The sequence below is a fragment of the Hippocampus guttulatus genome, chromosome 14 (genome assembly GCF_054856545.1).
Source record: "Hippocampus guttulatus isolate MCC_2025c chromosome 14, RoL_Hgut_1.0, whole genome shotgun sequence".
Classification (NCBI taxonomy): Eukaryota; Metazoa; Chordata; class Actinopteri; order Syngnathiformes; family Syngnathidae; genus Hippocampus; species Hippocampus guttulatus.
In genome coordinates, this window is record NC_141274.1 from 6413362 (window position 1) to 6440418 (window position 27057).

General features: G+C 47.8%; 4 protein-coding genes and 2 long non-coding RNA genes across 6 annotated transcripts; 4 read left to right on the forward strand and 2 right to left on the reverse strand.

The window, feature by feature from the left end:
• Positions 1–103: 103 nt before the first annotated feature.
• On the forward strand, positions 104–4720 carry LOC147194685 (uncharacterized). Its single transcript, XM_086129443.1, has 9 exons — positions 104–129; positions 478–609; positions 1316–1397; positions 1466–1686; positions 1769–1991; positions 2247–2348; positions 2580–2681; positions 2776–3006; positions 4100–4720. The coding sequence occupies exons 1-9, from the start codon at positions 104–106 to the stop codon at positions 4133–4135; spliced, it is 1155 nt and encodes a 384-aa protein (XP_085985569.1). The 3' UTR covers positions 4136–4720.
• Positions 3436–7970, reverse strand: adhfe1 (alcohol dehydrogenase iron containing 1). Its single transcript, XM_086128746.1, has 14 exons — positions 7901–7970; positions 7502–7539; positions 7251–7291; positions 7103–7156; positions 6833–6987; positions 6569–6765; positions 6291–6368; positions 6063–6168; positions 5845–5997; positions 5657–5755; positions 5518–5596; positions 5346–5442; positions 5109–5266; positions 3436–5037 (listed from the first exon to the last, which is right to left on the reverse strand). The coding sequence occupies exons 1-14, from the start codon at positions 7954–7956 to the stop codon at positions 4954–4956; spliced, it is 1395 nt and encodes a 464-aa protein (XP_085984872.1). The 5' UTR covers positions 7957–7970; the 3' UTR covers positions 3436–4953.
• A 415-nt stretch (positions 7971–8385) lies between these two features.
• On the forward strand, positions 8386–11012 carry tmub1 (transmembrane and ubiquitin-like domain containing 1). The gene is made up of 3 exons (XM_086128747.1): positions 8386–8503; positions 9360–9728; positions 10528–11012. The coding sequence occupies exons 2-3, from the start codon at positions 9388–9390 to the stop codon at positions 10880–10882; spliced, it is 696 nt and encodes a 231-aa protein (XP_085984873.1). The 5' UTR covers positions 8386–8503; positions 9360–9387; the 3' UTR covers positions 10883–11012.
• LOC147194688 (dynein axonemal heavy chain 17-like) lies at positions 10119–22438 on the reverse strand. The gene is made up of 21 exons (XM_086128748.1): positions 22097–22438; positions 21856–22031; positions 21397–21583; positions 20855–20954; positions 20685–20770; positions 20491–20616; positions 19776–19922; positions 19378–19464; positions 18762–18926; positions 18325–18689; positions 17952–18135; positions 16304–16450; positions 16126–16231; positions 15434–15537; positions 15240–15359; positions 15014–15160; positions 13877–14056; positions 13567–13803; positions 13054–13223; positions 12749–12884; positions 10119–10964 (listed from the first exon to the last, which is right to left on the reverse strand). Exons 1-21 carry the CDS (start codon positions 22436–22438, stop codon positions 10926–10928), a joined length of 3351 nt encoding a protein of 1116 aa, XP_085984874.1. The 3' UTR covers positions 10119–10925.
• Positions 22037–22637, forward strand: LOC147194689 (uncharacterized). The gene is made up of 3 exons (XR_015102799.1): positions 22037–22121; positions 22215–22288; positions 22385–22637. It is a non-coding gene; the product is annotated as an uncharacterized LOC147194689 (long non-coding RNA).
• Positions 22638–23965: 1328 nt separating this feature from the next.
• On the forward strand, positions 23966–27046 carry LOC147194690 (uncharacterized). Its single transcript, XR_015102947.1, has 3 exons — positions 23966–24347; positions 26645–26681; positions 26919–27046. It is a non-coding gene; the product is annotated as an uncharacterized LOC147194690 (long non-coding RNA).
• Positions 27047–27057: the final 11 nt, after the last annotated feature.

Consider the following 27057-nt stretch of genomic DNA (forward strand, 5'->3'; position numbering starts at 1 on the left):
CGAGCCTGTTGATGTCCTACTTTTTTTCTAACATGTTCATCGTGTTTGTGTTTTTATATGGGTTGCAGGCAGGCCTGGTTGGAGCATTGCCACCAGCCGCGCGATGAGCAGCCGAAGCCACAGATCCGGGTCAGACCTCACACACACACACACACACACACGCCACATCAGTGCTTCCCAACCTTTATTGTCAAGCACATATTTAAATTAAATGTGCCACGGCAGGGGTGCTAAAACAAAATGGACACCCAAACAATGACAATGTTGTCTTGGTGTAGTCCCAAGTGGACTCAGTGTGAAATTTGGCTTTTGTGTTTAGTTTGAGATGTTGCCGTTATTGTCGCATGAATGGCAACAGAAAGTTCAGCCATCTCGTTCGTGTGAAGAGCATTGGCGAAATGTATCTGCCTGCCTGTCATGATACATGGCTGGCATAAATAGATGAACAAAGACACATTTTTTTTGGTCATAATTAAGTGTTGTGTTTTGTCGTGTTGTGTTGCCGTGTGTCAGCGCCAAGCGTTGTTGCTGCTGCTCGCCGGTCAAAGATGAGCGCGGACGATTTTCCAGAGTGGCTCAAGTCAAGTCGCAATGGGTAAAAGAGGAGGAGGCAAGTACGCTCACTCGTTTACTTCGCAAAGACGATAAGGCCTAATGACAGGTGCGATTTCTGTTGCGTGAATGCCGAAGAGCTGTCACCGAACCGAAATGCTGGAGAATGACTTGAAATGGGACAAAAGTTGATGGTGTGACTGAGGAGAGAAAAAAAAACGGAATTGAAATGATTGTGGTACGTTTGTAAAATGCATCCATGTAGCCCTGTTCAAAAGGTAGCACTTTGATGTGAAAACTGAGGAAAGATCAATTAATTGGAACCGACCGCTTGGACAGACGGACTTTATTTGGGCTGAATTCTATCAGAGGCACTTGAAAGGTTGGCAGATGTTCGTAGGTGGACGTGAGCTTCACTGTGATCGGCAGCTAGATCCCCACTTGTGGGTGTGTAGAATTGTGCAACCACCCGTCCTGAAAATAGTTTTATTTTATCGATCATGTGGCTCAATTTTGATATCACAGAACTCTGGCATTTGACCAGGGTTGTGTGGGTCTCTTTTGTGAATCCTTTCCAATGTAGTGGATCAAAAAAAATTCCATACACCCCATTTTTTTGACATCGCAAAAATCTGTCGCGGACCACGGGGTGTGTAGACTTTTTCTATCCACCACATGTCCGGAACGAGCTCTTCAGCATTCTCTCAACGATCGAAACAAGTTTCGAACGACAATAATAACGCCGACTTGGACGTGGTCAGGGCGAGGGCTCGGTGGCTGAGTGGGCGCAGGAGAAGTGCGTGGAGCCGGTGAAAGGCCCGTGGACGCTGGAGGAGGACGAGCGGGTGAGTGTGCGCCTTGCGGCCGACCGGCCGGTCGGGTCGGGCCTGCGCGTGATGGTGACGTGTGGCAGGTGGTGGAGTTGGTGCGCAAGTTCGGCAAGAAGCATTGGTCGCTGATCGCCAAGCACATGCGCAGCCGCAACGGCAAGCAGTGCCGCGAGCGCTGGCTGAACCACCTCAACCCAAAAGTCATCAAGAGCCGCTGGACGCCTGAGGAGGACCGTATCATCTGCCAGGCGCAGCGCGTGCTGGGCAACCGCTGGGCCAACATTTCCAAGCTGTTGCCCGGGAGGTAGGTGGCTCGGCGCGGCGCGGCCTGGCCCCGCCCGGCGCGCTGCCCGACCTACCGCCGCTTGCCGCGTGCGTCTCCCCAGGCCCGACAACGCCATCAAGAACCGCTGGAACTCCACCCTGAAGAGAAAAGTGCAGAAGGAGGGACCTCGCCAGATCCTCCGGCGACACCCCGATTCAGGCCTGCACCGCACCACCTCGTCCAGCTCGTCATCCAGCTCCTCCGACTCCGCCTCCTCCTCCTCCTCCTCCTCCTCGTCTTCCTCCGCCGGACAGGTGGCCTTCAAGGCGGACGCGGCGGCCAAGGTGTACACGCCACACTCAGGGAATGATGAATGGCTAACCAAGCCAATTCAGAAAACATGTCCGATGACGGATTATTTGACCTATTTATCAGGAAAATATATGATGAATGAAATCGCTTCTCCCCCCCCCCCCCTTTTGATGCTTACAGCAATGAAAATATCAATTTAGGGCAAAACGTTTGACTCTAGTTTAAAAAATTGGGGGTGGCATGGAGAAGTGGCAGGACCCTGTGATGATGTCACGTTTGCACCCCAGGAACACCTGATGAGCAGCGAGATCCTCAATATACTGACGGACTGGAGCCCCGCCCACAGCGGCGAGTACAAGGACCGAGCCGCCATCTTGTCTCGCTCGGAGGTAAGGCCTTATCGGCGCCGCCGCGCATTCTCCGTGCCGCGTGGGAATCGTCATTTCTCACAAACGCGGACCGATGTACTTCCCGTCTTTTGAGAAGAATCCAATTGGTCCAAATGTCATTTGTTGATCCGTTGGTTTGCACAGTTTGCTCATGGCGGAGAGTGCTTGTTGGCGTGTTGAGACCTGACCGGCCCGACCGAGTACTGTACCGTGATGTGTTTTGCCTTTCAGGATCATCCGATGAGCAGCGATATTCTCAACATGCTGAGCGAGTGGAGCCCCTCCCACAGCGCCGAACACAAGGACCGAGCAGCCCTGATGTCTCGCTCCGAGGTGAATCTTCGTCTATGGCGATTGAGCATAAAATGAACAATATAAAAAACGTGGACAATAATTACTATTGTAGCAACTGTTCCTTTGCGTCCAGATGTTGAGTCTTGGCGGTGCGGACACTTCCTTTGAGGAAGAATGTCTGGTGGGCGGCGCGAATCAGGCGGGGGCGCCACGGGTCTCGCAAGGCCGCGCCGCTGCGATGGCCGCCGATGACGGCGAGTTCTTGTGCTTCCCGCTGGTGGGACAGGAAGTGTGGTGGTGCCTGCAGCCTGTGGACGGCACCGAGGTCGGCGAAACACTGAGGATCAAAAGCGAACCCTTTGAGGTGAACACCGTGTTGCACCCACAATAACACGAAACGGGGGGCGCGGGGCAACCTCACAGCCGGCGGGTTTGAAATAAAACAAGACGGGACTTCAGCTGGGAAAACCGTGAAAAGACGGATTGCCAAGTGAGCCGCCGTAGAAATGGACCCAATTGTTCTTTGTCCTCATACGATTTTATGCGGGGCTCAAGATTGCCCCTAAATGGTGGCATTTTGCTCCTAAAATTTGAGACAGTGCAAGTCATTTTTTTTCTCCTTGAACCGATGCGACCGGTAAATTTGCTGATTTAAAAAAATATATATTGAATTTATTTCTCCTCCACACTTCACCCCATTTCCCAGTAATACCGTATATTGAAAATGAGTGGAGCGGTTTCCCTAAAATGTTACGTTTGGGGCCACTGTTGTTCTAGTAAAAAAAGAAAAAAATTAAAATCTGAATCACCTTTATTGTCATTGTATTACATACAACGAAATTTCGTGCATTTAATTTTTAAAAAAAAGTTACGTCTGGAGCCTCGATCCACGGTGTGAATTTCGAGTCATGGAATGTTGTCCCCCGCCTACTGCCCGGAGATGGCTGGGATAGGCTCCAGCACCCCCCGCGACCCTAGTGAGGATCAAGCGGTTCGGAAAATGGATGGATGGATGGAATGTTGGGGGGTGGGGGGGGGGCAGAAAAATGGAAGGTGCCTCCATAACATGACAGAAAGCACCGTCCATCCTAAGACATTGACTTCCTCACCGGAAAAACAACTCCGGGAGCTTAACGAATCATAACAAGTTCAGCCCGATGCTCAGCTGTTGAAAAAAATATAATAAAATCTGGCTTCCTAACGATTATAAATGGCAGCCCAGCTCACACTGCCAACATAAAATGACCACAAAAAAAAAAGATGGCTCTATGACAACAGGAACTTTTTTCCCCTTTGCATCACACAAAGACCAAAGATCAAAGCTGCAAACGATAAAACAATGGCGGGACCCTTTGTGTGACTGAAGCTCAAATCAACTTTGTCCTGAATTCAAGAAGCATCAAAAACAAGATGATTTCTAAATGGGTTGGTGATTCTTTTTGCTCTGTTGTTTGCAGAGAAATACAATGGGTGAAGCCTGTGAATCAACATGAAGCTTCGTAATCACATCGACTTGTCATCATTTACAAATTTAGTCCCATCTGGATTTGAGCGTGTGCATAAGTAGGAATTTCTGTATGTATATATATCTGTGCCTGTCCTGAACTGTGGTTTTATTTGAAAAGGAAAATTGGAATGTTCATTGCGTGTTTTATCTGATTGATTTCTTGGGCAGGAACATCACAACTATGATTTGAATTCACACACGTCACTTTGAATGTATTTTAATCTGCTTTTAACGATGAATATGAAGGACATTGATTGTATTTCAACACTTTAAACTTGAAATTGATTTCAAATGAAGCCGCACGTCCTTTTAACGTCAAGATTTTATTGAGTAGGGTGACCTCATCACAAGCTGATTTGACTGAGATTTATTGATTCATGAACCTCAAACAGAAGTTGATTGCTTTGACATATTTTCCTGCCTTTGATTGGTTTCTTCTTCTTTTTCTTTCTCCTTTGAACTACTTGAACATTTTCATACGCGCACAAATATGAGTTCCTGTCACCTGATGAGATTTTTGGGAATGGGGTACTTGCTGATTCATGAATGTGAATGAGAACAAACTGATTGACGTGGTGTTGTTTATTATTTCCCTTCTTATTTCACTTTAAAGTGCACTTATAAGGATTTAATGAAAAAGGTCAAAATTTGTTTTGTATCAAAATTTTCCTAATAAAAAGACCCCCGTGCACCTCAAAAAAAAAAGTTTGTGCTAATTTAAGTCATTCGTATTTATAAACTCAGCTGTGTTTGCATCTCTGGCCAAGCATTGAAGGCACTTTGTTGATGTCACGGGAAGTCACATCAGTAAAGCTTCATGGAGGCTTCGAACAGACTCGTCAAGTCGTCCTCGCTGTGCTCGCGGGGACAAAGTTTGGTCACGCGCTCCTGAAAAGACATTCAAATGTTTGTCAACAGCAGACAGGATAGGAAACAAGGAAGCGAGATGAGTTCACCACCTGCGGGATGGTTCCTTGGACGAGCGCAGGCACGTCATCCTTGCAGTATCCGACGGCGGCGAGGCCGTCCTCCACCTTCAGGTCAAACAGGAAGTGACGCAACGTGTCGGCCAGCACGGCGCCCGCGTCTGCTCGCTTGGCACGACTGATGTCGGCACCTTGAGGCAACACGCATACGTGCCGATTGTTCACAGATTGCGGCTGACACCACGTTGAGAGTCCTCGTTTCACACGTACCGAGGATCTGAGCTGCCTCCAGGTGGCGCTCCGGACACATGGGAGCTGTGAAGCTGAACACAGCTGGCGCAGTCAGAACCACCGACAGGCCGTGAGGCTGATGAACACACACACACACACAGTAGGACATCCAGTGCAATTGGTGCACGTACCTTTATATGGCGACACTCACCACAAGGGGGTGCTCTATATTGTAGCCGTCAGCTTTGTGTGTCTTGACGTTGCCAGCGATGGGATATGACATACCGTGGCTGCAACGGAGCTGGACATTGAGTGACTGCACGACGAGGCACTCTAAACAAACTGCTCACCAAAGATGAACACCGGCGTTTCCGAAACCGATGCCGGCGAACACGCTGGCCAGGTGCATGTTGGAGCGAGCTTCCACGTCCTCTGGGTCTTCAACCGCCCTGCACGCATGCACACAGTTGAAGAGGGTGTTGCAGAAAGTCGCAGCTATTTGAGTTTATCGCGAGACATACCTGTAATCTTGTTTTACCTTTTCATATACTTGGCGACCTGTCGGAGGGCGTGGCGCGCCCACACATCACTAATGGGGTTGCTGCCTTGATAGGCGGGCCTACTGAGAGGGTCAGGGGGGCAGGGAGCGCGGCAGTGGTACGGCAGGGCGGTGTATGACTCCAGAGCGTGGCTGCGACAAAAGACAGCGGGGTCAGAGCACTTGCTCCGGGAAGCCGTCGAAGAGCGACCGCTCACCAGAGAACATCGAAGCCGCTGTTGGCGGCAACCCTGGTGGGCATGCTCAGCGTATGCAGGGGGTCCACCACACCCAGGGAGGGGCGCAGGGCTCGGCTGGCAATGCCTTAAGGCACAAAAACTCAGTCACTGATCGAGGCGCTCAAATATTCAGGGACTTGCTCACTTACTGTCGACCGACAGGAGAACTGCCATTCAGAAGTGGGCGGGACAACGAGTGCTCCTTACCTGTTTTGGCCTTTAGGGGCTCGTAGTCAAAGATGGCCACACCTGTAGTCTCACTGCCGGTGCCGGCGGTCGTCGGAACTGGCGGGGACAATGGATGCAAAGTTTTACAGTAGCCACTATGTCACAGTGGAAACTGGTGTCACCATGGTAACAGTTGAGCATCGCCATGACAATAGTGTGGCATCTCCATCGACTGCAATATCACCATGGCAACAGTTCAGCATCCTCATGGCAACGTTGCAGCATCACCATGGCTACAATTTCCCATTGCCAATTACCTGCAATGAGTGGCTTCAAGGCGCCGGTGACAGGATTCCCTTTGCCGATGGGACTGTTGACAAAGTCCAGGAAGTTGGCGTCGGGGTGACACGAGTACAGATTGGCTGCCTTGCACGTGTCAATCACAGAGCCCCCACCCACTGCCACAAAGGCATCGAAGTCACCCTTCTTGGCGAAAGCGATCGCCTCTTTGAAACTGCGAAACAACAGCAATGAGGTCAGTAATCAGACAGTGCCATGCCGGGAAGCAGAGCTCGCCTCACCTAGTGTCTGTGGGCTCCACGCGAACGCCCTCGTACATTTTGTAGGGCACGCCGCTCTTGGCCAGCGACTCCAGAACCGCCTTGACAGGCGGCAGGCCGGACAGGTTGCTGTCAGTCATCACGCACACGTTCCGAGCGCCCAAGTTTCGCAGGTCCTGCAATGCAAATGCAAACACAAGTTTGTCTGGAGCGGACCAAGGTAGTTCCAGAAAGTAAGTAGGGAAGGAGCATTTGTATGTGTTGTGTGATCAACCATGCGGTGGCAGTTACCATGCCAATCTCACGGCTGACTCCTTCCCCATATCGGATGTTGGAGCTGGCCATCTTCAAGGAGAACACGTCGCCATGACGACAAGATGATGAGTGACTTCCGTGGTGAAACTGAAGGGTGCGTGCTTTTCAAGGCGGCTCATTTTACCTCGAAGGCGTAGTCCGTCTCACGCTTGGTGCACGGCACCGCTGCACACAGATGATACAGATAGCACCAAAGAGCAATCGCAATCCTTCAGTCTAACTTTGAAAGATGGAACAATGGCTTTTGTGGTACACCCACCAATGCCTTTTTGATGATTAATTAAGAACATTCATTGATTTATGATCAATATGTGAAAAAATATTCAATCAATAACCACCCTTGATCAAGACTTTGATCAATACTCTTATGCTTACCTTGATGGAAAGTGCTGGAGTGAGCAGGACACCTGCACCTGTACACACGAACGCACACACGCGCGCACAACATGATTAAGGGCATGTTGCCATGGGGACGTCAGTAAATATTCAATCTCCTCTCAGGTACAAGAAAAATTCCACACAATGGTCAATGCTACATGCTAAAAACAGTAATCCGTTTTAGCAGCACGTTTCCATGAAGACAGTGGAGGTTCAAACGCGCACACACAAACATGTTGAACATAATCGAAATTTAATATTCATGTTGACTACATGAGGTGACGTGAAGGTCACAAGACGTCAAAAGTGAACAGAAAAAGGCCACTGTACGCGTCATGAGTCGTTTGCGTCGCACCCACGTTCACGTTAGTTTGTCTAAGTTTGTTTTGCACTTACGCGGCGCGCTCGAGCTGCATCAGCAGACGAACCACTCGATCACGTGCCACCGCCATCTTTGCTTTGGACGCTGAAAATGGACACAAAGATCCGCTGACGTCACCACTAGCCACTTTTCAAAATATACGTCGAAAATCCATCTTGTACCGTACTGTACTCTAAAATCGTAAACACATTGTTGGCAATCATTGAATCATTCCTACCAAAATAATCCACTAATAATAATTGGTGAATACATTATCAGTAAATTAAATTAACATTTGTAAATGCCACATATTGTTTTACGATTAAAATTATTTATTAGTCCGAAATAGCAATATGAACACTGTGTAATAGATGTACTGTATTTGTGGTGATATTTACAGAAGCATATAGCATTCACACACACACACACACACACACACACACACACACACACACACACACACACACACACACACACACACACACACACACTCTCTCGTTTCACAAAGCGTCCAGCAGTAGGCGGTGGCAGGCAATACCATAGAAGAAGACAAACCAGAAGCGTTGTGAGTGCTGGAGAAGTCATTAGCACGATTGGCTTAAAAGCAAACAGCTGGCATGACGCCTCGAAGCTGAAGAGTAAGTTCGTCCTTAGTTCTTGCGCACACGTGAACAAGAGCCGCGGAGAGCAGCTGTTTCCCGTCTTCCGGTGCACTTTGCTTGACTTCCGGCCGGCCCGCTGGACGATGCGGCTAGTGGTTAGCGTGTAGCTTATCGCTCTTTTGAGCCTCTTAGCATCCTTGCATGATCGTGACGTCAATGGGAAACTGAGCAAGGTGGCTAACAAGAAAGACTATAAAGATCTGCCAGTCTTAGGAAGACGAGCCAAATGCTTTGCGAACTGGACTAAAGTCTGAGGTCTGCTTCACTGATCTTTTAGGGCTGAGGAACCTGAGTGGACTTCTTGCTGCCAATCCATTTGATGGTGGTGGGCGTGTTTTTTGGGGTGAATTTGTTACCGCGGTAACAGTGACCCCAGAAAGTGATTTGTGGGGAACAAGGACCGGCCCGACCGTGAACAGCAAAAAGCCATGAATCGTTGACGCTCATTTTTGAACAAGGAGATTGAAAAAAAAATTCAAACTGCGGACACTTTTAAGTGTTTGTCCGCAGATTGCTCTGGGAGGCCAAAAATCGAGACGTCCGCGGGTCAAAAAGAGGGTGATGTTCAAACGCCCACAATTGGGCTGAAAACTCAAGTTAGCCACTAGCGCAGATGGAAGATTGTTTAACACGGCAGTTACCGCAGTTTTAAGCGAAGTTCGTTTAGTGGACGCGGGTGCACTAAATGCTGTTTGGCGGCCAGAAAATAGGATGGGCCTTACAGAACGAGGGGGAATTCGAGCTGTGGTAAAATGTTTGGGGAAAATCTAATGGGGGGGTTTGTGGCAAATTGCCGCTGTAATGTTATGTTCCATGCCCTGCCCCTGTTCAGGTGCCGTGCGATTACCTGGTGGGCGGCAATGGCGTTGATTGAGGGCGTGGGTGATGAGGTGACGCTCCTGCTGGCCGCACTGACGACGGTGGCTGTGCTGCTGCTGGCCTGGGCCTCCACCCGCACTTCGGACCCGCCGCAGCCGCGACCGCTTGACGCCACCTCACCTCAGACCGCCTCTCTTCCGGACCCACCCGCCACCTCCGCCCAACCCCTCGATGAGCACAAGGATGGAGGGGCGGGGGAGGGGCCAGCGGCCGGGGGTGATGGAAACTCACAGAGGAACATGGTGCTCAGACTCAAGTTCCTCAACGACACAGAGAGGACGGCACACGTCAAACCTCAGGACACCGTCGGCTACATCAAGAGGTAACTTGCCCGCACGCTTAGATATTACGGATCAAGTCGGGGATCACCACCGGTGAGATGGACCGAACTTGAGTGCAATATTGAAAAGACTAGAGTCATTGAAATTTCATCTGTGACACATTTGACAATAAAGTTGTATCCAATCCAATCGCTCATTGATGCCACAAGATGGTGACATGGCAGCACCCCAGCATATTTGTGGTTTGACATTGACAGGATTTTTGTCTCAAATTATTCAGCGAATATTGGATCGGTTGAGGCTGTTATCGGGCCAATACCTATACATGCTGTTGGAACTCACATCTGATCGCACAATTTCAATACCTAGATGCAACGAAATACATATATCTAATTTATCCAAATGGGGATTGAAATGACATGAATCCCATCTGGTAATACAAAAATAGCTTTGTATTGTGAAATGGAAATACAAAAACATAAAGTGCAATGTATACAAAAACAAAGTGCAATGTAGAGAAATAAACAGTTTTTCTCAAGCCGAAAAGTCCCCCCCGCAGATTTTTGGGCGAGTGAGCGCCATCTCCATTCTCATTGCGAGGGTTTTCATTTTCGATTAGACCATTCGTCCGGTTGGCGGGCTGCGGATGCAATTGGCAGCGTTTCCAAAGCTCGCAACACAAAATTTGGAAATCAAAGCCACTCGTAGATGGCCGACCAAATACGGAAAGGGGCAAACCCGAGCAAGTCACGGTTGGGCCTTTGTTCATCTGGTCTCGGCAGCGTCTTTGGGCCACGCCACATCACGATGCGCCCCTTTTTTGTCTTTTGCCCTTTGCAGGACGTACTTTGCGGGCCAAGAGTGTCGCGTGCGCCTCATCTACCAGGGTCAGCTGCTGCAGGATGACGGGGCCACGCTGGAGACGCTTCACCTGGCTCACAACTGCGTGTTGCACTGCCACGTCTCACAGCGTGCCACACCGCCCCCCGGAGGACCAGTCGGGACAGGTTCCGAGCGGGTCCGGGTGGCGCTGAACGCCGGCGGCCTGATGGTGCCGCTGCTGGTGCTCATGCTGGCCGTGCTGTGGTATTGCCAGATCCAGTACCGCCACCTGTTCACGGCGCCGGCGTCCGCTTCGCTGCTGGGCATCACCGTCTTCCTCAGCCTGCTGGCCTTTGGCGTTTACCGCCACTAGACACTTGTACTCCTTCGGGACCGCGTCCTCATCTTCTTTGTGCCTATTTCGCTTTGGGTTCCGCCACGAGATGGCCACCGGTCTGGATGTTGATGAAAGAAATTCTATTAAATCATTTATTTAAACTCTATGCCGTCATGTTTTCTTTCTGTCTTTCTTTTTTTTTTTTTTTTTTTTTGGATCTGCCGTTGCCGCGTCCAAAGCTGATGACGTCGCCGTCGATGACAGTGAAGTGCACTGTAGGTAATATGTGGGTGGCAGTCCTTGGAAGCGCAATGCCACTACAGTCATGTGACTTTAAAAACAGCAGTGGCGATCATGTGATCTGCTCTTTAATTCATCTCACGGCATCGCCATCAGCTCTGAAACACATCACAACATGGATGGACATCAAGTGCTTTGTTTAAAATCATTCCAGAGCAAATACACATGGCTATTTTAAAAATAAAATAAAAATTGGGTCTGTTCTGTACCTACAGCTACAAGTATTCGCTCGGAGGGGGCGGTGCTTGTGTCTGGGAAAATGTAAACGAGAAAAAAGATTTTGTGTTTTAATATTAGATGGTCATGGTCACCTTTAACTTCCGGTGTCACATGACCTGCATCACAGGAAGTTGTTAGCGGTCAGCAGTCTGCAAATGTAGCTAGCGGTCAGAGCCCTTCATATATCTCGATTTTTTTGTTTTTGTTTGTTTATTCTCAAATTTTTTGTTTGATTTCCATGGCATTGGGAAAGGGAATCGAGAGCGCCAGGAGCACCATTTTATAGTCATGTTTCAAGTAGGCAGTGATTTGCTGTTAATGAACTCAGGCTTGTGTGGTATCCATTCGTGTCTAGCTTATCTTTCTGTTTCGTTCATATTTGGATGGTTGTTGCTCATCATGGCATGCATCTTTTTTGCGTGCGCGTGTGTGTGTGTGTGTGTTCGCAGGGACGAGTCAATCGCAAAAGGTTGCTTAAAAAGTAGATCTTCGCTCAAAAAAGGCTGGACAACCCTGATTTTGGTCCACTGGAGTAGGGAATGATGAACCAGTCTGAATGCAAATCATTACATTTGGAATCAGTCACTGTTCTCTCATCACTAGAGGGATTTCGGGTAGAATTTTTTTGGTCAGCGGGAAAAATGTCTACACACCCCTTGTCTGTTCAAATGCCTTTTTTTTCCCTCCAAAGTTGTCAATTTAAATCAAACTGAAAGTCGGTCCACATTTAATGGCACCTAGAACCTGTACAACTCAACCGAAAAAGAAAATCTGTAGGGAAGTGGAAATAAACCACTGAAATAATGTGCTGGCACAAGTGCACACACCCTGTTTGCAAGACGGAAGAAAGGGGGCGGGGGGGGGGGGGGGTGAGACAGACTTTTGATGGTCTGAAGAACGCCAAGTTGAACTTTTTGGCCCCATTTCCAAAAGGTCAAGAGCGCGGTCACCACAAGAACAGTGACAGTGAGATGTGATGGTGGCAAGCAGGAGGAACAGATGGAAGCTTGAAGGAATGAGGAACCGTTCAATCTTCACATGCATAGGAGATGCCCTCGCCATCAGACTGATTTCAAGCCTTTTTTTGCAAAGAATATTGCCACATCAAGACATGGCACCCAAAAAGACTGAGCGTTGTGCAATAACCCAAAGGTGCTGCAACACCGCTTAAAAGGTTTGTCCCTTTCTTTCAGGCTAGTTGCACAGGTTAGAGGTCAAATGAATAGTGGGCCAAGTTTACCAATGGATTCTTTTGGTTTCTTTTTTTTTTTTTAACATCACAAAAACCTGGCATTGGACGTGGGCTGTGTAGACTTTGCATATCCCCATCCTGGGACTGAAGAGCGAAGGATTCCCAAGAGCGCAATGATTTCGTCATCCCACCTGCAGCAGCGTGGTGATTTCGGGTACTTCCACATTGACCGTCTCCAGGAGCATGATGGTTTCCGTCATGGGGAAGTTGCGGCCAGAAGACTTCTCGACTTCTTCCTCTTCGTCGTCAAGGTTGCGCCGAGACATGCTGAGCGCGCGCGCGCGCGCACACACACACACACACAAACACCTTAACTACGTGCTACGCAGGAAAACAGGACTTGACAATATGCTCATCCAGAAAATATTTAAACTGAGTGCTACCACATTTTCAAGGATTTGGGAAATAAAAGTTCGCTAAGAAGCGTGTGGTTTACTTGTGCCGGACCAGCTTGAGGAGATGCTGCGTGTACAAGCTGATCCAGTTGTGGATGAAGAGGCGCAGGCCGTCTTTGAAAGGCTGGAGGTCAACCTGCAGCCAGCCGTGGACCAGGTAGTAGTCCTCCAGCTCGCTCACCTCCAACAGCTGCTTTTGAAGGGCGTTGATCTGAAGGCAAAGCCAAAAAAAAAGGGGGTGGGTGAGGAAGTGTGGAATGCCCGAAACAGCAAGTTTGCTCCATCTCAAACAGGAAGCGTAGCGTATCTCAAGTAGAAAGAGAGGCGCGTCTTAACTCATTCAGTACCAACCAATTCTGGACCAAGTCTGAAAAGACGTTTAAAAACGTCTTTGGGAGTGAATGAGTTAATAAGGAATGAAACAGGAAGTTTAGTGCATCTCAAACAGGAAGGGTGGTAAATTTCACATAAGAAGTCAGGCATGTCTGATACAGGACAATCAGCGCATCTCAAACAGGAATTCTCAAAACGGAAACGCGAGAGCGCGCATTCACCTCTCGTTGAAAGTCGGCCAGCATGGGCGGGGACTCCTCCACATCCTCTTCGCCCTCCTCGAGCCTTCTGCCATACGTGAGGAATTCTTGCATGATGCCGCGTTTGTGACTCTGCCACAGTGGCGAGAAGCGGTCCAGGTCGGCCCTCAGGCGCTCGGCCTCTTCGTTGACGTCAAGCAGGTGCTGCATCACTTCCTTTTCCAGCGCAGCCAGCTCCTCGTTGTCCCGCAGCGCCTCCTGTGGCCGTGCGAAGTACAGAACGTCCATGCGGCCCAACGCAACACACTAATGGACGACAGCGGCGGCTCACCTGATAGTTGCCATTCTGGGTGGTTGAGATCCTGGGCGGCAGACTGGCAGCCGCGTAGATGTCGGCGACGAATGATTTGAAGACCTTGGTCAGGTCGGTAGTCAGGGACGGCTCGAAGATGCTTCCTGTTGGCTGCAGCTGCAGCGACACCTGCAGTAATGCACCCCCACCCATATACTCCTTGCACGCGCACACACACACACACACACACACACACACACACACACACACACACACACACACACACACACACACACAGTCAGCACACACCAGTCTTTGGCCCAATTTCCTTGAAGGTGCAGAATGGGCTGAAATTTCCGCCATTTTGAAATATCGGCGCGTGAAATCGGCTGGAGCTTGAGAGGTTGCACAAAGGAGAACGAGCTAAAGTGGGCAAAGATGTGTGGGGCCAAGTTTGAGGCCTCTTCGCCAAAGCCAGTGAAGTTTACAGGAGGGGAGGCTGCAGCTGCCGAATCTTTTTGGAATGCGTTATTCTATCCGTGATTCCATCGGTTCATCAAATCATTGGATACAAAATTTATTTGGATGCTAGTTTATTTCCATTCATTCATTTTCTGATCGACTTATCCTCACAAGGGTCGCGGGGGGTGCTGGAGCCTATCCCAGCTGTTTTCGGGTAGTAGGCGGGGGACACCCTGAACCGGTTGCCAGCCAATCATGGGGCACACAGAGACGAACAACCATCGCGCTCACACTCGCACCTCGGGACAATTTGGAGTGTTCAATCAGCCTGCCATGCATGTTTTTGGAATGTGGGAGGAAACCGGAGTACCCGCAGAAAACCCACGCAGGCCCGGGCAGAACATCCAAACTCCACACAGGGAGGTCGGAGCTGGAATTGAACCCGATACCTCTGCACTGTGAGGTCGACGCGCTAACTGCACCACCGGGCCGCCAGTTTATTTCCAAAACCTTTTTTTCCTCCGATTATTTTTGAAAGATGAAACAAAAGCAAATAAGCAACATGTGATGCTGCCGTGATCGTGATGCTGAAGAGTTTGTCGACCCGCTCCTTACAGCAAGTGCCCAAATCCCTCGTATCGTCAACTGGAGCCATAGGACTCGAAATTCACCATTACGAAAGTGAAAGGCGTGTGCGTGTGCTCGTGCATTCACCGTAGGCGACATGTTCTCCGACAGGAAGTTGAGCGAGTGCAGCAGCATTTGAAGGACGCCGTCCTGCACCAGCTGGTCCGTGTGATCAAGGTAGGCCGACCACTCGGGCGATGACTTGTCCTTCACGCCATACAGGACCGAGTTCTCCTGAGGACAACAGTCAACATGATTTCCTGAACAAGAGCAACAGCGCTAACGAAGTGTTAAGCCCGCAAGCTGACCTTACCGTGACCAGGCGTATGACGTGTTCGCTATCTTCCCGTACACGGGTGTAGCTCTCTTCCGTAGCTCCGCCCCTCTCCAGAAAATCACCCGAGCGATTCACCAGGGGAAGATCTTCCCAATCCTGGAGGCGGCATTAGCATTACATCACACTGGAAAAATAGATATGGGTGCTTATGTGCGCCGATATCGACCAACCTGCGTGATGGCACGCATGGCCGCCATGTTGGCCCGCGCTTCATTCACGGAGGTGTAGAAGACCACCAAGCTCTGCCTTTTCGTCTCCATCAGCTCGTGGACACCTGAACACAAAGGCTTCAGGATAGTTTTTTTTTTTTTTTTTAAATAGGGTGGACCCAGATAGCTCCATAAAACAACCATTGAAACCATTTTGTTATGATTCGTCTCTTTTGGGACTTAAACATGATCAATCACAAGCTGGTTGTAGTGGTCACAGTTCCAAGGGTTGGCCATGTTTTAGGAACTTGACACATAGTTGTGACATAAGGTGAGCTCCTCCAAAATAGATCCGACGCTACTATCTGCTGGCCAGTATTATTATTTTTTTTAAATTTTTCCTGCTTTATGATGAAACCACATTTGGCCAAAACCTTTCGGCATGCGACTTCTACTTCCCCGGTGGGTAAGATGTGCACAGCAGAAGCAGCACTAATATGTCGATTGAAAAAAAAAATGGGGTCAATATTTTGTCATTGTGTTTCATGATGCCTATGGTTTTATCAAGTGCATTTAAAGTGTTATTTTTCTTCCTGGAAAACACTTTCCAGGCACCATTGTATGAAGACGAAAAGCTATCATAGTCACAGGGGAGTCGGTAATGATGAATGAGGGCGAGCATCCCGTGAGGCATCACGCGGCTTCCTCGTCACCTTCACTGGTCCACGTGATCTTTTGCAGCTCCAATAGACTCAGTCTCTGCTCCTCCAACCCATCCTTGATCAGAGGAAGCTCCACCAGCAAAGCCCGTCCCACCACCTGGAAGGCCACCAGTCCACGTCACAAAAAGCTTTGGCCTGTACGCGTGTCTGCGGGCGTGTGCGTGCTTACCTCGTTGTAGTAGGACACGATGTTGGTGAGGCTCAGGTAACTTTTGGTGATGTCACGTCCACACCGCAAAATTTCGGCTGTCTGGGGGCGGAGCTCCAGATCCTTCTCCCAACTAGCTTGTTTGATGTCGCTCAGCAGCGCCTCCAGCTGGACACGCACACGCACACAGTCTTAAACAGGCTGAGACATGAGGGCTGCCAAGTGGCCGAAAATATTCATTAAAAAAGTCGTAGCGCATCACACATGACAATGACGATTGCAGATGGGGAAAAGTCACGTTTGGTGTGTACGAGTAACGCGAGGCAAAAATGTCATTCTCGTTTGCTGAGAACACACTTTTAGCCAGAGGTGGCAAATCCAAACCCAGAGAGTGAAAGCCTTGTCAGAGTTTGACTTAAGCCACGTGGCAGGGTTTTGACTTTCTGGTACTGAATTTTCCACCACTGGCTAGCACAGTATGTGAAAGGAAATTATAAATTGGGATTTCAGATTTCAATCATCTAGACCGGGGCTCGGCAACACGCGGCTATCGAGCCGCATGCGGCTCTTTTGCGCCCCCTAATGGCTCCCTAGAGCATTTTCAAAAATGTTTGAAAATTGAAAAAAATAAGATAAGAAAACCTTTATTAGTCTCGCAATGGAGAAATTCCCAATTCACAGCCGGAAAGTTATGAAAGGAAGAAGTAGAACAACAAAATTTATGAGCCGCTGAAAAGGCAGCCACTCTCGCGGCGCCATTTTGAAGTCAAAAATAAATATATTTTTTGTTTTAATATGGTTTCTGTCAGAGGACAAACATGACATAAACATTAATAACATTTTACAATGCTGTAAAAATGTGTCGAATAAATATTAAATGACAACATTTCGTCAACGAATATTTGCGTCATAGCCTGGGACACACGTTTCTATGAGCAGGGCGGGATGTCAGTCAGGGGGTTGTAGTAAAAAAACAAAAAAAAAACAGCTGCCGTTCATGTACAATTCACCGAGGGTACTTGCAAGGAATGGGAATCTGGGCCGCCGAGAGAAGCATTTTTAAACATTACACGTGAGCTACGATAGTTAGCACGCTGCGAAAGTGCGTCCCGTGCCTCGTTCATCTCAGCGGCCGTGATGACTGTCGCTCATTACGGCTTGCGGGTGAAAGTGTGTGCGTTGGTTGTTCGAAAAGTAGATCTACTGTCAAAAAAGTTTGGGCACCCCTCCTCTACAGGATGAACTGAAGGGGGGGGGGGGAACCTTTTGACCATGAATGATCGTTGTGTATTTGTAGTCAACTTAGTCATGTTGATAGCAGGCTAATATAGCTCATGCGTTGCCTTCATTAACTCATTCAGTACTAGCCAATTATGGACCAAGTCTGAAAAGACGTTTAAAAACATCTTTGGGAGTGAATGAGTTAAAAGGCATTTTATTTTTTGCGTCTCCAGACATATTTGTTTTTTGTTTATTTTGGTCCAATGTGGCTCTTTCAACATTTTGGGTTGCCCACCCCTGAACTAGACCTGAGTTCTCCAAAAAGAGACTCAATTCCCATTTGGTCGCATGAAAAGTTGCCCAAAAACATTCTGCACATTTGGCAATCCTTGATCTTGTGACTGTGTAATATAGGTCATGAGACAAATTGGTATGCGGTGTGGGTGACCTTCTGTCCGCAGGGAATTTCCAGCATGCTTTGCTGCTCCTGGATAAGCGGAAGCTGGAGGACGGTGGCAGCATCTCGGTCCAGCTGGCGGCTAAACTCCTGACGCACGGAATTTCTGATTTCCAACAGCAGGTCGGCGATCTTCTGGAACTTCCGACGCACCGCCTCGGATGACTCCACACACCTTCACGCGCATGCGCGCACACGTTAAATGTGTTTTGAGTGTGTTACTGTATCTAAGTACATCTTTCAGGTATCTGACTACAGTGGACTCCTATTACAGGCAGGGGATGGGGGCCGCATACAATTGACGCAATTTGATGAAATGAAGTAGACTGCGCGTGTACGTGTGCGTGTGCGGATGGGCACTTACAGATTTTGGACACTCTGGAAGTTATGGAGGACATTGTGAGCCCTAAGCATGAGTTGCTTGGTCCACCTGAGGGTGACGGCAGGGGACGAGGTGAACTTCGATGAGACGTGATTTTTGGCTTTACTCTTGACCATTTCCTGCACCCGGTCCAGTTCTCGCAGGACCAGGGTCACCAGACTGGACAGCTGAGGACGCAGCTGATCCCGGATGGCATGACGTTGCAGCACCGGCCCGAACATGGTGACCACCTTGACGGCGGCGGACGGCAAACAGCATTCGTCAAGCGTCCCTCGCAAGATGGTCACCAAGCGAGCCTCCAGGTGGGACACGTGCTCCTGGAAGGAAGTGGCTTGCTGACCAAAGCTCTGAGGGCGGAAAAGAGAAAGAGAAGTGAGTGCACCGGCGGGCCGCCTGTCTCGAAGACACCTGGCGCTCACCCCGTCAGCGGGCTCGCTGGCGTCGCTCTTGCAGTCGGCAAGTATTTGCAGCTGGTGGAGGAAGTCGTTGCACACGCCCTTCACAGCACTCGTCCACAGCCTGCCGCGCCCACCGGCGACCACCACTTGCTCCAGCTGGAACTGAAGACGCACGCGGTACACTTCCTGTTTGGGAAGACGCATGCCATCTCTTAGGTGTGCTCGCAATTCTTTGGGCTTTTCATCAAGTGGACCTGGAACCGAGATGGTTCCTGAAATATCCCCGGAAACACACGAGGTGTTCACTTGTGTTTTGTGCATAGGCATTTCTCTTCATGAATGGATCCACTTAGCGTTACAAATCCTATTCGCTTGTCTCACATCAGTGAACAGATTTTGGCAATGAAGAGGTTCCTAAAACTGCCGGAACATAAAGTGTTGCTTGTGGTATGGATGGGAAGCAGAGAGCCAAGATAGGCCAGTGAGTGTTGTCGAGATCAACGGGAGGCAGTGATACCGTTATGAGGCTAACTTCCACTCGCTACAAAATGGCCGACTCGTAATATCGGTCCCGAAATAGCGGATAGGAAGGAATTCTCAAGATGGCCATACTGCGCATGTGGGTTTGTGCGCTTGCCTGGATGCTTTGCAAGCGGATCAGGAAGTCGTCCAAGCGAGAGAAGACCAGATGAGATGGAAACTCCCACTTGTGTAACCCTCCGTCCTGCACACAAACATCAGAGGTCATGTTGCCACGCTAACCGGTAGCAACAAGGTACTTTGGCCACTTTGCGGTCGTGCTTTTATTCCCTCAATGGATAGGTGCTTCATGTTGCAAAACACAACAAACAGATGCAAACCAGGGGGAGTGTCCAGGCAAAGTTATTTTATTTACTGTGAGCGTCTTCTCCATGCTTCTTGACAGTGTTTTCATTTCCTATTTGACAGCTTGCCCCCAGAAGGGCGTGAGCCAATTGAATGCCGGCCGTGTGTGAAAGGTGAAGTGCTATTTAGGAGTGCGGCGGGCGGGCTCACCTCCTTCTCCAGGAGCATCCTGTGATGTATGTATTTGTCCTTGAGAGTCTGCAAGGTCAAGGTCACCACACGGACATCATCAAGAACCTGCGCGGGATCCAAAACCAGGCCGCGCATCACTTCTTGTCCCTGCAGGAACTTCCTGCTCTGCAACACGACAACACAAGAACACTTGTTCAAGCCACAGGTGCCTTAAAGGGGAAGTCAAGTCACCAAACCAAACATGATTCATATTGTCTTTATGGAATATGAGTGAAGCAGCAAAATCCAGGCGTTTTGACCCATCTCAAGCCTGTTAGCAAAAACGGGCTTAGCTTGCCAACGTCACGGCTCACCTCGGTCACGTGACATTGGCAAGCTTGCTCTTGGCCACCGGCATGTCTCTCTTTATAGGCCGACCAGTCATTCCTCATCACCGGTTGCACCCTTTGGTATCGTTGCTCAAATGGAAGATTCACCATTGTTGTCGAATGATTGCAATTTGACAGATCAAGGTAAGCTTTTATATTCGATGTGATGTGTTTCTTTGCCGAGACAAAAGATTTTCCTGACTTTGCCTTTTGCCGGCAAGATCTGTTGTTTTGAAGTGCGCCTCATGAACCAACTGGATTGGAAACTTGCAATCTTTTTTTTTTTCTGTCAGGACAATGCATCATGGGTTATCAGTGCTTGTCTCGTGGGCAATCCAAATCACGGCGGGGTTACGGCGGCCTACCCGCTCGATGAAGAGGTTGCATATCTCCTGCAAGAGGACGACGATCCAGCAGGGATTGCAGTGAAAGCGCGACCTGATCCACACCTGATGCACTTTCTCCATCACGGCGGCCATGTTGTCTCTCAGCTGTCCGTCACAGGCACTCCATCATCATCATCATCATCGTTATTACAGGGCGTCACGTGGTCTCTTACCTGTGGGTAATCCAACTGCTCCAGTTCCTCCACTTCATGCTGTAGAGGCAAAAGGTTGTTGTTTGCGTCCTCGGCCTCAGTCAATCCTGAGGGTTCAGAAGTTAGCTGAGCAAGCTGACGTCAGCAGCTCACCTCATTTTTGTTTTGTTTTTTGCTTCTTTTTTTTTTACCTTTTTGGGCATCGTCGTGAATGTTTTTCAACATGTCGCAATAGGCCCCCTGGCCAGACTGAAGAAACGACGCTACCTGCTGGGCGCTGTCGCTCGACATCTGCAGCGTCACAAGTATACCGCGGGTGAGCGCTCGCTGACGCACTTCATGTTAAGGCATAGGAGCGACTAACCTGACCTGGGTGACAATATACTTTTGACTAATTCAATGTGTGAATGAATGAAGGACATTTTTTATGATTGCATCATGCATACAATACAGTAGTAAAAAATAAACAATTGACTCGCAGTGTGAACACGGCCTTAGTGCGACGTTAGAATGTCGATGTATTGTTGGTGGTTAGTTTAGCTTAGCATGTTAGCCTGGTGTTAGCATAAACGTGTGATGTTAGCTTAGTATCAGCCTGATGTTGGAACGTCAGTGTGATGTTATGATATAAGGTTGCCATGTTAGGCTGATGGGAGCGTATGCAGTGCCAGCACGTCATGGCAATGTTAGCATGTTCGTGTGACATTTAGCCTATGGGTCGGCGTATGCTGACCTGTTCCAGGATGAGTTGCAGGTTCCTGAGTCTGTTGCTCCAGAAGTTAAACTCCTCTGAGGGGGACGGTTTGAGTCCTTCCAAGAGCGGCTGGGCCGGGTTCTGCTGCAGGAACTCGGACACTAGTCCCGCCCACTCGATGATGACTGACTCACAGCCATGCAGCAACTTCACGTTGCACGGCTTCCTGTCTTGAGAGGAGACCGTGTGACTGTGTGAACTGTGTGACCAGCACTTCAGTCGTAAATGTTGCTTTTGTTTGCGTTACTTGTTGGCGTATTGCCAGTGTGTGTCGAACTACAAATTCGTTGTGTATTTTTCACACAGTTGGCCCATGAAGATAATTCTGATTCCGATTCTACCACGGTCGACATTAATGTGGCCAATCGAAGTAGACAGGGAAATTTTGTGACATGGCAACTTTTGGTAATGAAGGCCGGACGCTGTCACTGTCCTGACCTTTCCTGGTCGTCATGGAGACGTTTGGGAAGAGGCAGAAACGTCCAGCCTTCCTTGCGAGCCTTCATGGAGAGAGATTGGTTCTTGAGCTTCTCCATCAAGTTGAGAATCTCCTCGGCCGCACCCGGAGCCCAGCCATCTGCGTTGGCTGGGTTGCTAAGCAACGGGCAGATCACCTGCAGGGACAAGGACGGCGGTGGCGTCAAGGCGAAGGCATTAGCATAAGCGCCGATTTGCCGACCTCTTGAGTGAGCGTGGAGATGAAGGTAAGCACATCGTCGGCATGGATCTCCTCTATCAGCATCGTGGAAGCCATGTTGTCGACGGTCACCATGTCTTTTTGCGTTTTGCCCAAACAGATGACCTTGTGGCCCGCCATGGGGAAGTCTAGACTCATGCAAGCGCCGCCGTCAGCGTTGAGCCACATATACAGGTTGACCATATCCCTTGTGTTGAAGAAGTTGTTCAAGTAGACCAGGTGCTTCTTGACGCTCACTAGCTCACGCCACTTCTCCTCGTCTAAGCGCAGGCTTTGCACCAGGAGAGGCTTCAACAACTCCACGCGCTTGTCGCTGGCCTCCATTTTTCCGCTCGCTTCTCGACTTCCTCGGCTGGGACTTACCCACGTCCGCAAATGACAAAACAAGCATCACCTCTTTTCAGCTGCTTTGTCATACAGAGCGCCATCATCGGCACGCAGCTGCGATGTCATGTGCTGTCATCATCTGTTTGTTTTGAGTTTTCTTTTTATTGGCTGGAAAATGAAGTCATATCCTTATTGATTTGTTTACCTTGTCTTCGTTTTTGCATTTGTAATTTTCTCTTTTTGGTGTGTGTGTGGATATATATATATATATATATATATATATACGTGTGTGTATATGTAGGTTTATCGCTGTCACCAATGTGTCCATGTTTACTCATGTTGATATTGATGTTGTTATGGAGTGAGAATCAATTTAAAAAAAATTAATTTAAAAAATGTAGCAAAGAGATTATGTGGTCAGGAAAATAAATGTTAGACAGGTAACTGAGGTGATTTATGGTGTACTTACGGGAGACCATTTGAAGCAGCTTCAAAAGACACGTGCTACACCTGGGCTAGGGGCGCCTTAATTCTCAGTTGTGTTCCTAGAGGTGGACAATCAGTGGCGGATGCTGGTCTGTCTAGGGAAGCTCAATTTCGGCCTACATCATAAAATGTGTCCATTTTTATAAACGCAAATTCTACTCTCCGTTCCTTTTCAAGAAAATTATCTGTAACCCTGTTATACCAACAAGGCGTCTTTTCCAGGAACTGAACTAGTGTCCTACAACGACAGCAACTACAATAAAATCCACCAGTAATAAAAGATTAATTCGTCGCTTATCGTTTTCAACAAAGAGAGTGTCGCTAAGATGATTAGAAGTCGTCTCCAGTTCAACTTAGAACAGAATGAAAATTGAAAGCAATTCCCCATTGCGGGACAAATAAAGGATATCTTAAAGTGCTCCCAGGGATGCCTACACTAAAAGATCGGTGATTGGCTCATTTCGATGTCAATCAAACTGGAACACAGGCTCAGACAGATCATGCAATCTGATGTAGAAAAACCGAGCGTCCCGGTACCCGCCCACTGCCATCCAGCTGCGGGAATGAATGAGAAGGGAGTCGCGTCGTAACCAGTAAGAAGAAGCTGATTCGGAACAAAATTTGAGCACCTTGTAGCGCATATTTAGTCAATGACATGTACACACGTTGAAATTTACATTCATATATTTGATCACTTATTCTTTGACATTTTAGGGGAAGCTGAGCTTCCCTTGCAGTCCGAGAGCAATCGCCACTGTGCACAACGGTGGTGAACAACAAGTTGTGCGGTTTTTATGTGCCATACAGTCAAAGAGTGTGACGAATGTGAAGAAGAGAAGTGGCAAGTTAGTGGAAGACGATAGTAGAGGCAAACGGCACAATTTCTGGGCATGACGAATCAGTTGGTTCGAGCGGAACACATGCATTTGCAGTTGGTGGGGGTTCATTGCGAGGGCAGGTTGTTTCGTGAGTGTCTTTGTAGCGTTAGTTGCTTCGCACTCTGTACCGGTAGGTGGCAGTGATGCACATTGTTTGCCAACCGCCATAAAAGAAGTAGTAGTTGCACGAGGTCACGAGAACGCACGAAAAAACGACAGAGTATGTTAGCGTGTGCGTCTGGGGCTTTCTTTCAGTCGAAATGAACTTTGCGTTTCGTCCAGATGTCTTGACGACACCAACTTGGGTTGGAATGGAAGAGCAGTTGACCGAGGCTGACTGGGTTAGCTTAGGTACAGTGCAGCAAACGCAATCGTGTAAGTCGTCGAGTTTCTTTGTGCCATTTAAGTCAAACAATGGCGTTGAGAAGTGAAGACGTTTGAACTAAAAATGTGACTGTCCGAGGGGAAGGAAGGAGAGTTCGACTTGCCTTCAAGCCCAGAAACTTCGGGGGACCGACGGCGCTGAATTTGCTTGTTTGAAGGTAAGAGGCACGGTGAAGTTGTCTTGCCACACACCCCACACTTCACATTCACGGAGACTTATAAAATGATTTTTTTTTTAAATGAATACTTTGATAACATTTGGTGGCATTTTTACATTCCTGCCATCGCCGTGGGCCGCCTGCTATTCCGCAAGCCCTCGCTAGAACATAGGTATCAAACTCAAGTCCTGGAGGGCCGCTGCCCTGCATGTTTTCCGAGTCTCCCTGTTGCAACACACCTGATTCAAATGAACAAGTTCAATGTCAGGCTTGCGCAGAGGTTGCTAATGATCTAATCATTTGAATCAGGTGTGTTGCAACCGGGAGAGTTGGAAAACATGCAACACACCTGATTCAAATGAACAAGTTCAATGTCAGGCTTGCGCAGAGGTTGCTAATGATCTAATCATTTGAATCAGGTGTGTTGCAACTGGGAGACTTGGAAAACATGCAGGACAGTGGCCCGCCAGGACCTGAGTTTGACACCTATGTGCTAGAAGGTATCAAGGTGTAACGAGGTGTGCTCAGATTCCTCCGAGGAAGAAGTGAAGAGGTTACTACTGCCTTCTCGTTTGGGCACAGGAAAGCTGCAGTTTGGTTCATTAACAAGAAGTTTGATAACCTCACTTCAGTCTACACGTGTGAACTTGAAACCAAAGGGAAACTAGTTCGTCCAAGCATTTAACACGATGCATTGCACCTAAACAACTTTTTTTTACAGGAAAAGAGCAAAGCATTCCTATGTAAGCGGTGTTTCAAAACGGTTCATCGTCTTACTGATTAGTCAGTGCACTCATCAGTAACCCGTGATGGAGTCGGAAATTATGAATTTACAGGATGTTAAATGGACTGTTAAGGTAGAAAACGAATTAAACAAATTAAAAAACTGGTTCGACAGAAATAAATTGTCACTTAACCTGAAAAAATCGAAGTTAATTGTTTTTGGCACAAGACCAATCAAACACCAAGCTAAAATTATGGTAAACTCAATTGAGATAGAAAGAGCGTATGAAACCCAAGTTTCTCGGATTAGTAATAGACTCAAAACTATGTTGGAAGCCACATATCGATAACGTAAAAAGAAAAATAGCCAAAACCGTAGGGATCCTCTACAAAACCAAGGAAGTGCTAAATAAGAGATCTTTGTACACATTGTACACTTCATTATTATTACCATATATGACCTACTGTGTGGAAATATGGGGAAATGCCTGCAAAACAAACACACTCCCTATTCTCAACCTACAAAAAAAAGCAATTCGAATTATTAATAGATCAAAATATACGGAACCCACAAATCCACTATTTATCAAATTAAATACGATGAAATTTTATGACCTGGTTGACTTTAAAACCGCCCAATTAATGTACAAAGCACACAATAACCTGCTCTGCCAAAACATTCAGAAGTTTTTCGAAATTCGAGAAAGCAGCTATGATTTAAGAGGTACCAACTTATTCAAAAAACTCAAAACAAGAACAAACATCAAGCAAAGAAGTGTATCTATCAAAGGTGTTAATCTGTGGAATAATCTCGAAACGGACCTGAAAATGAGTAAATCGCTTGCTGAGTTAAAAAACAAATTCAAAAAAATAGTACAAACAACCTACATCAATCAGAGTTAAAATGATAAATTCTAAACATTAAATATAATGATAAATCAGAACTAAGTTGATAAATAGAGAAAGGTATATAAATATCCATTATGAATTTAAGAGAAAATTGACACAAGAGTGTCAGGGTGTGGAAGTATATAATCCCGATACAAACCAAAAGTTGTAAAAATATCACGGTTAAGGGTAAAGTATGAGCCTTAATGGAGACTTCTTTCTTCTTACTTTTCTGATTGATATAAAAATGATTTATTAGATACAATCACATAACGGGGTAGGACTAGATAAGTTTTTTACTTCTTCCTACTCCCTTGAACATAATAACTGTGTTGAATGAAGATTGATTTCTTTCTTTTTACTTTTTTTATCTACCTTATTTTCTGTCAAATTATTACTGTATATATGTTTTATGTTCAATAAACAAACAAACAAAAATATATTAAAAACAACTTTATATGGATTTGGAAAAAACAATCGTGTTGATCAGCCTGAAGTTCATGTGCGGAAGTGATGAGCCAAAAGGCCGTCTGAAGGCCCCCCCACAAGCAGTCTGTTCACAGGTGGGGGGGATGATGACGACAATGTCTGAAGTGTGTTCTGATCTGCCACTATGTCACCCTCTGACACCCCCCCCCCCCCAAATGCACTGAGATTCTGACCAACTTTGCTCTCCCCGTTTGCAGACAGACGCAAGCCTGACGAAGAGGCGACAACATAGCGGTGAGCGAGCGAAGGGGCACAGTCGGTTACGATGAGCTGAGATGATGCAAACAAAAGGCCGAATTGTAGCTGAGATCACCCGCCAGCAGTTTGTTCTCACAGCGGGGAAAAAAGCTTTGACAAAAAAACGACCGAAGCGTTTGTCTGATCCTCATCGCGTTGTCACTTCTCTGGACTGCTTTATTTTATCATATGGAGCGTGGTCAGCCATCTAAACTTGTTTTTTCATTTTTTTAGCGCTTCCTGTTTTGACTGCAGGCACGTGATGGCGTTGAACGTGCAGTGTCTTCTTCCAGCAGGCTGGGATCTGTGCATTCAGCTCATGTCTTTGTCACCTTTTAAAATAAAGGATTTGAAAAAAATAAGCTTGTTTTTC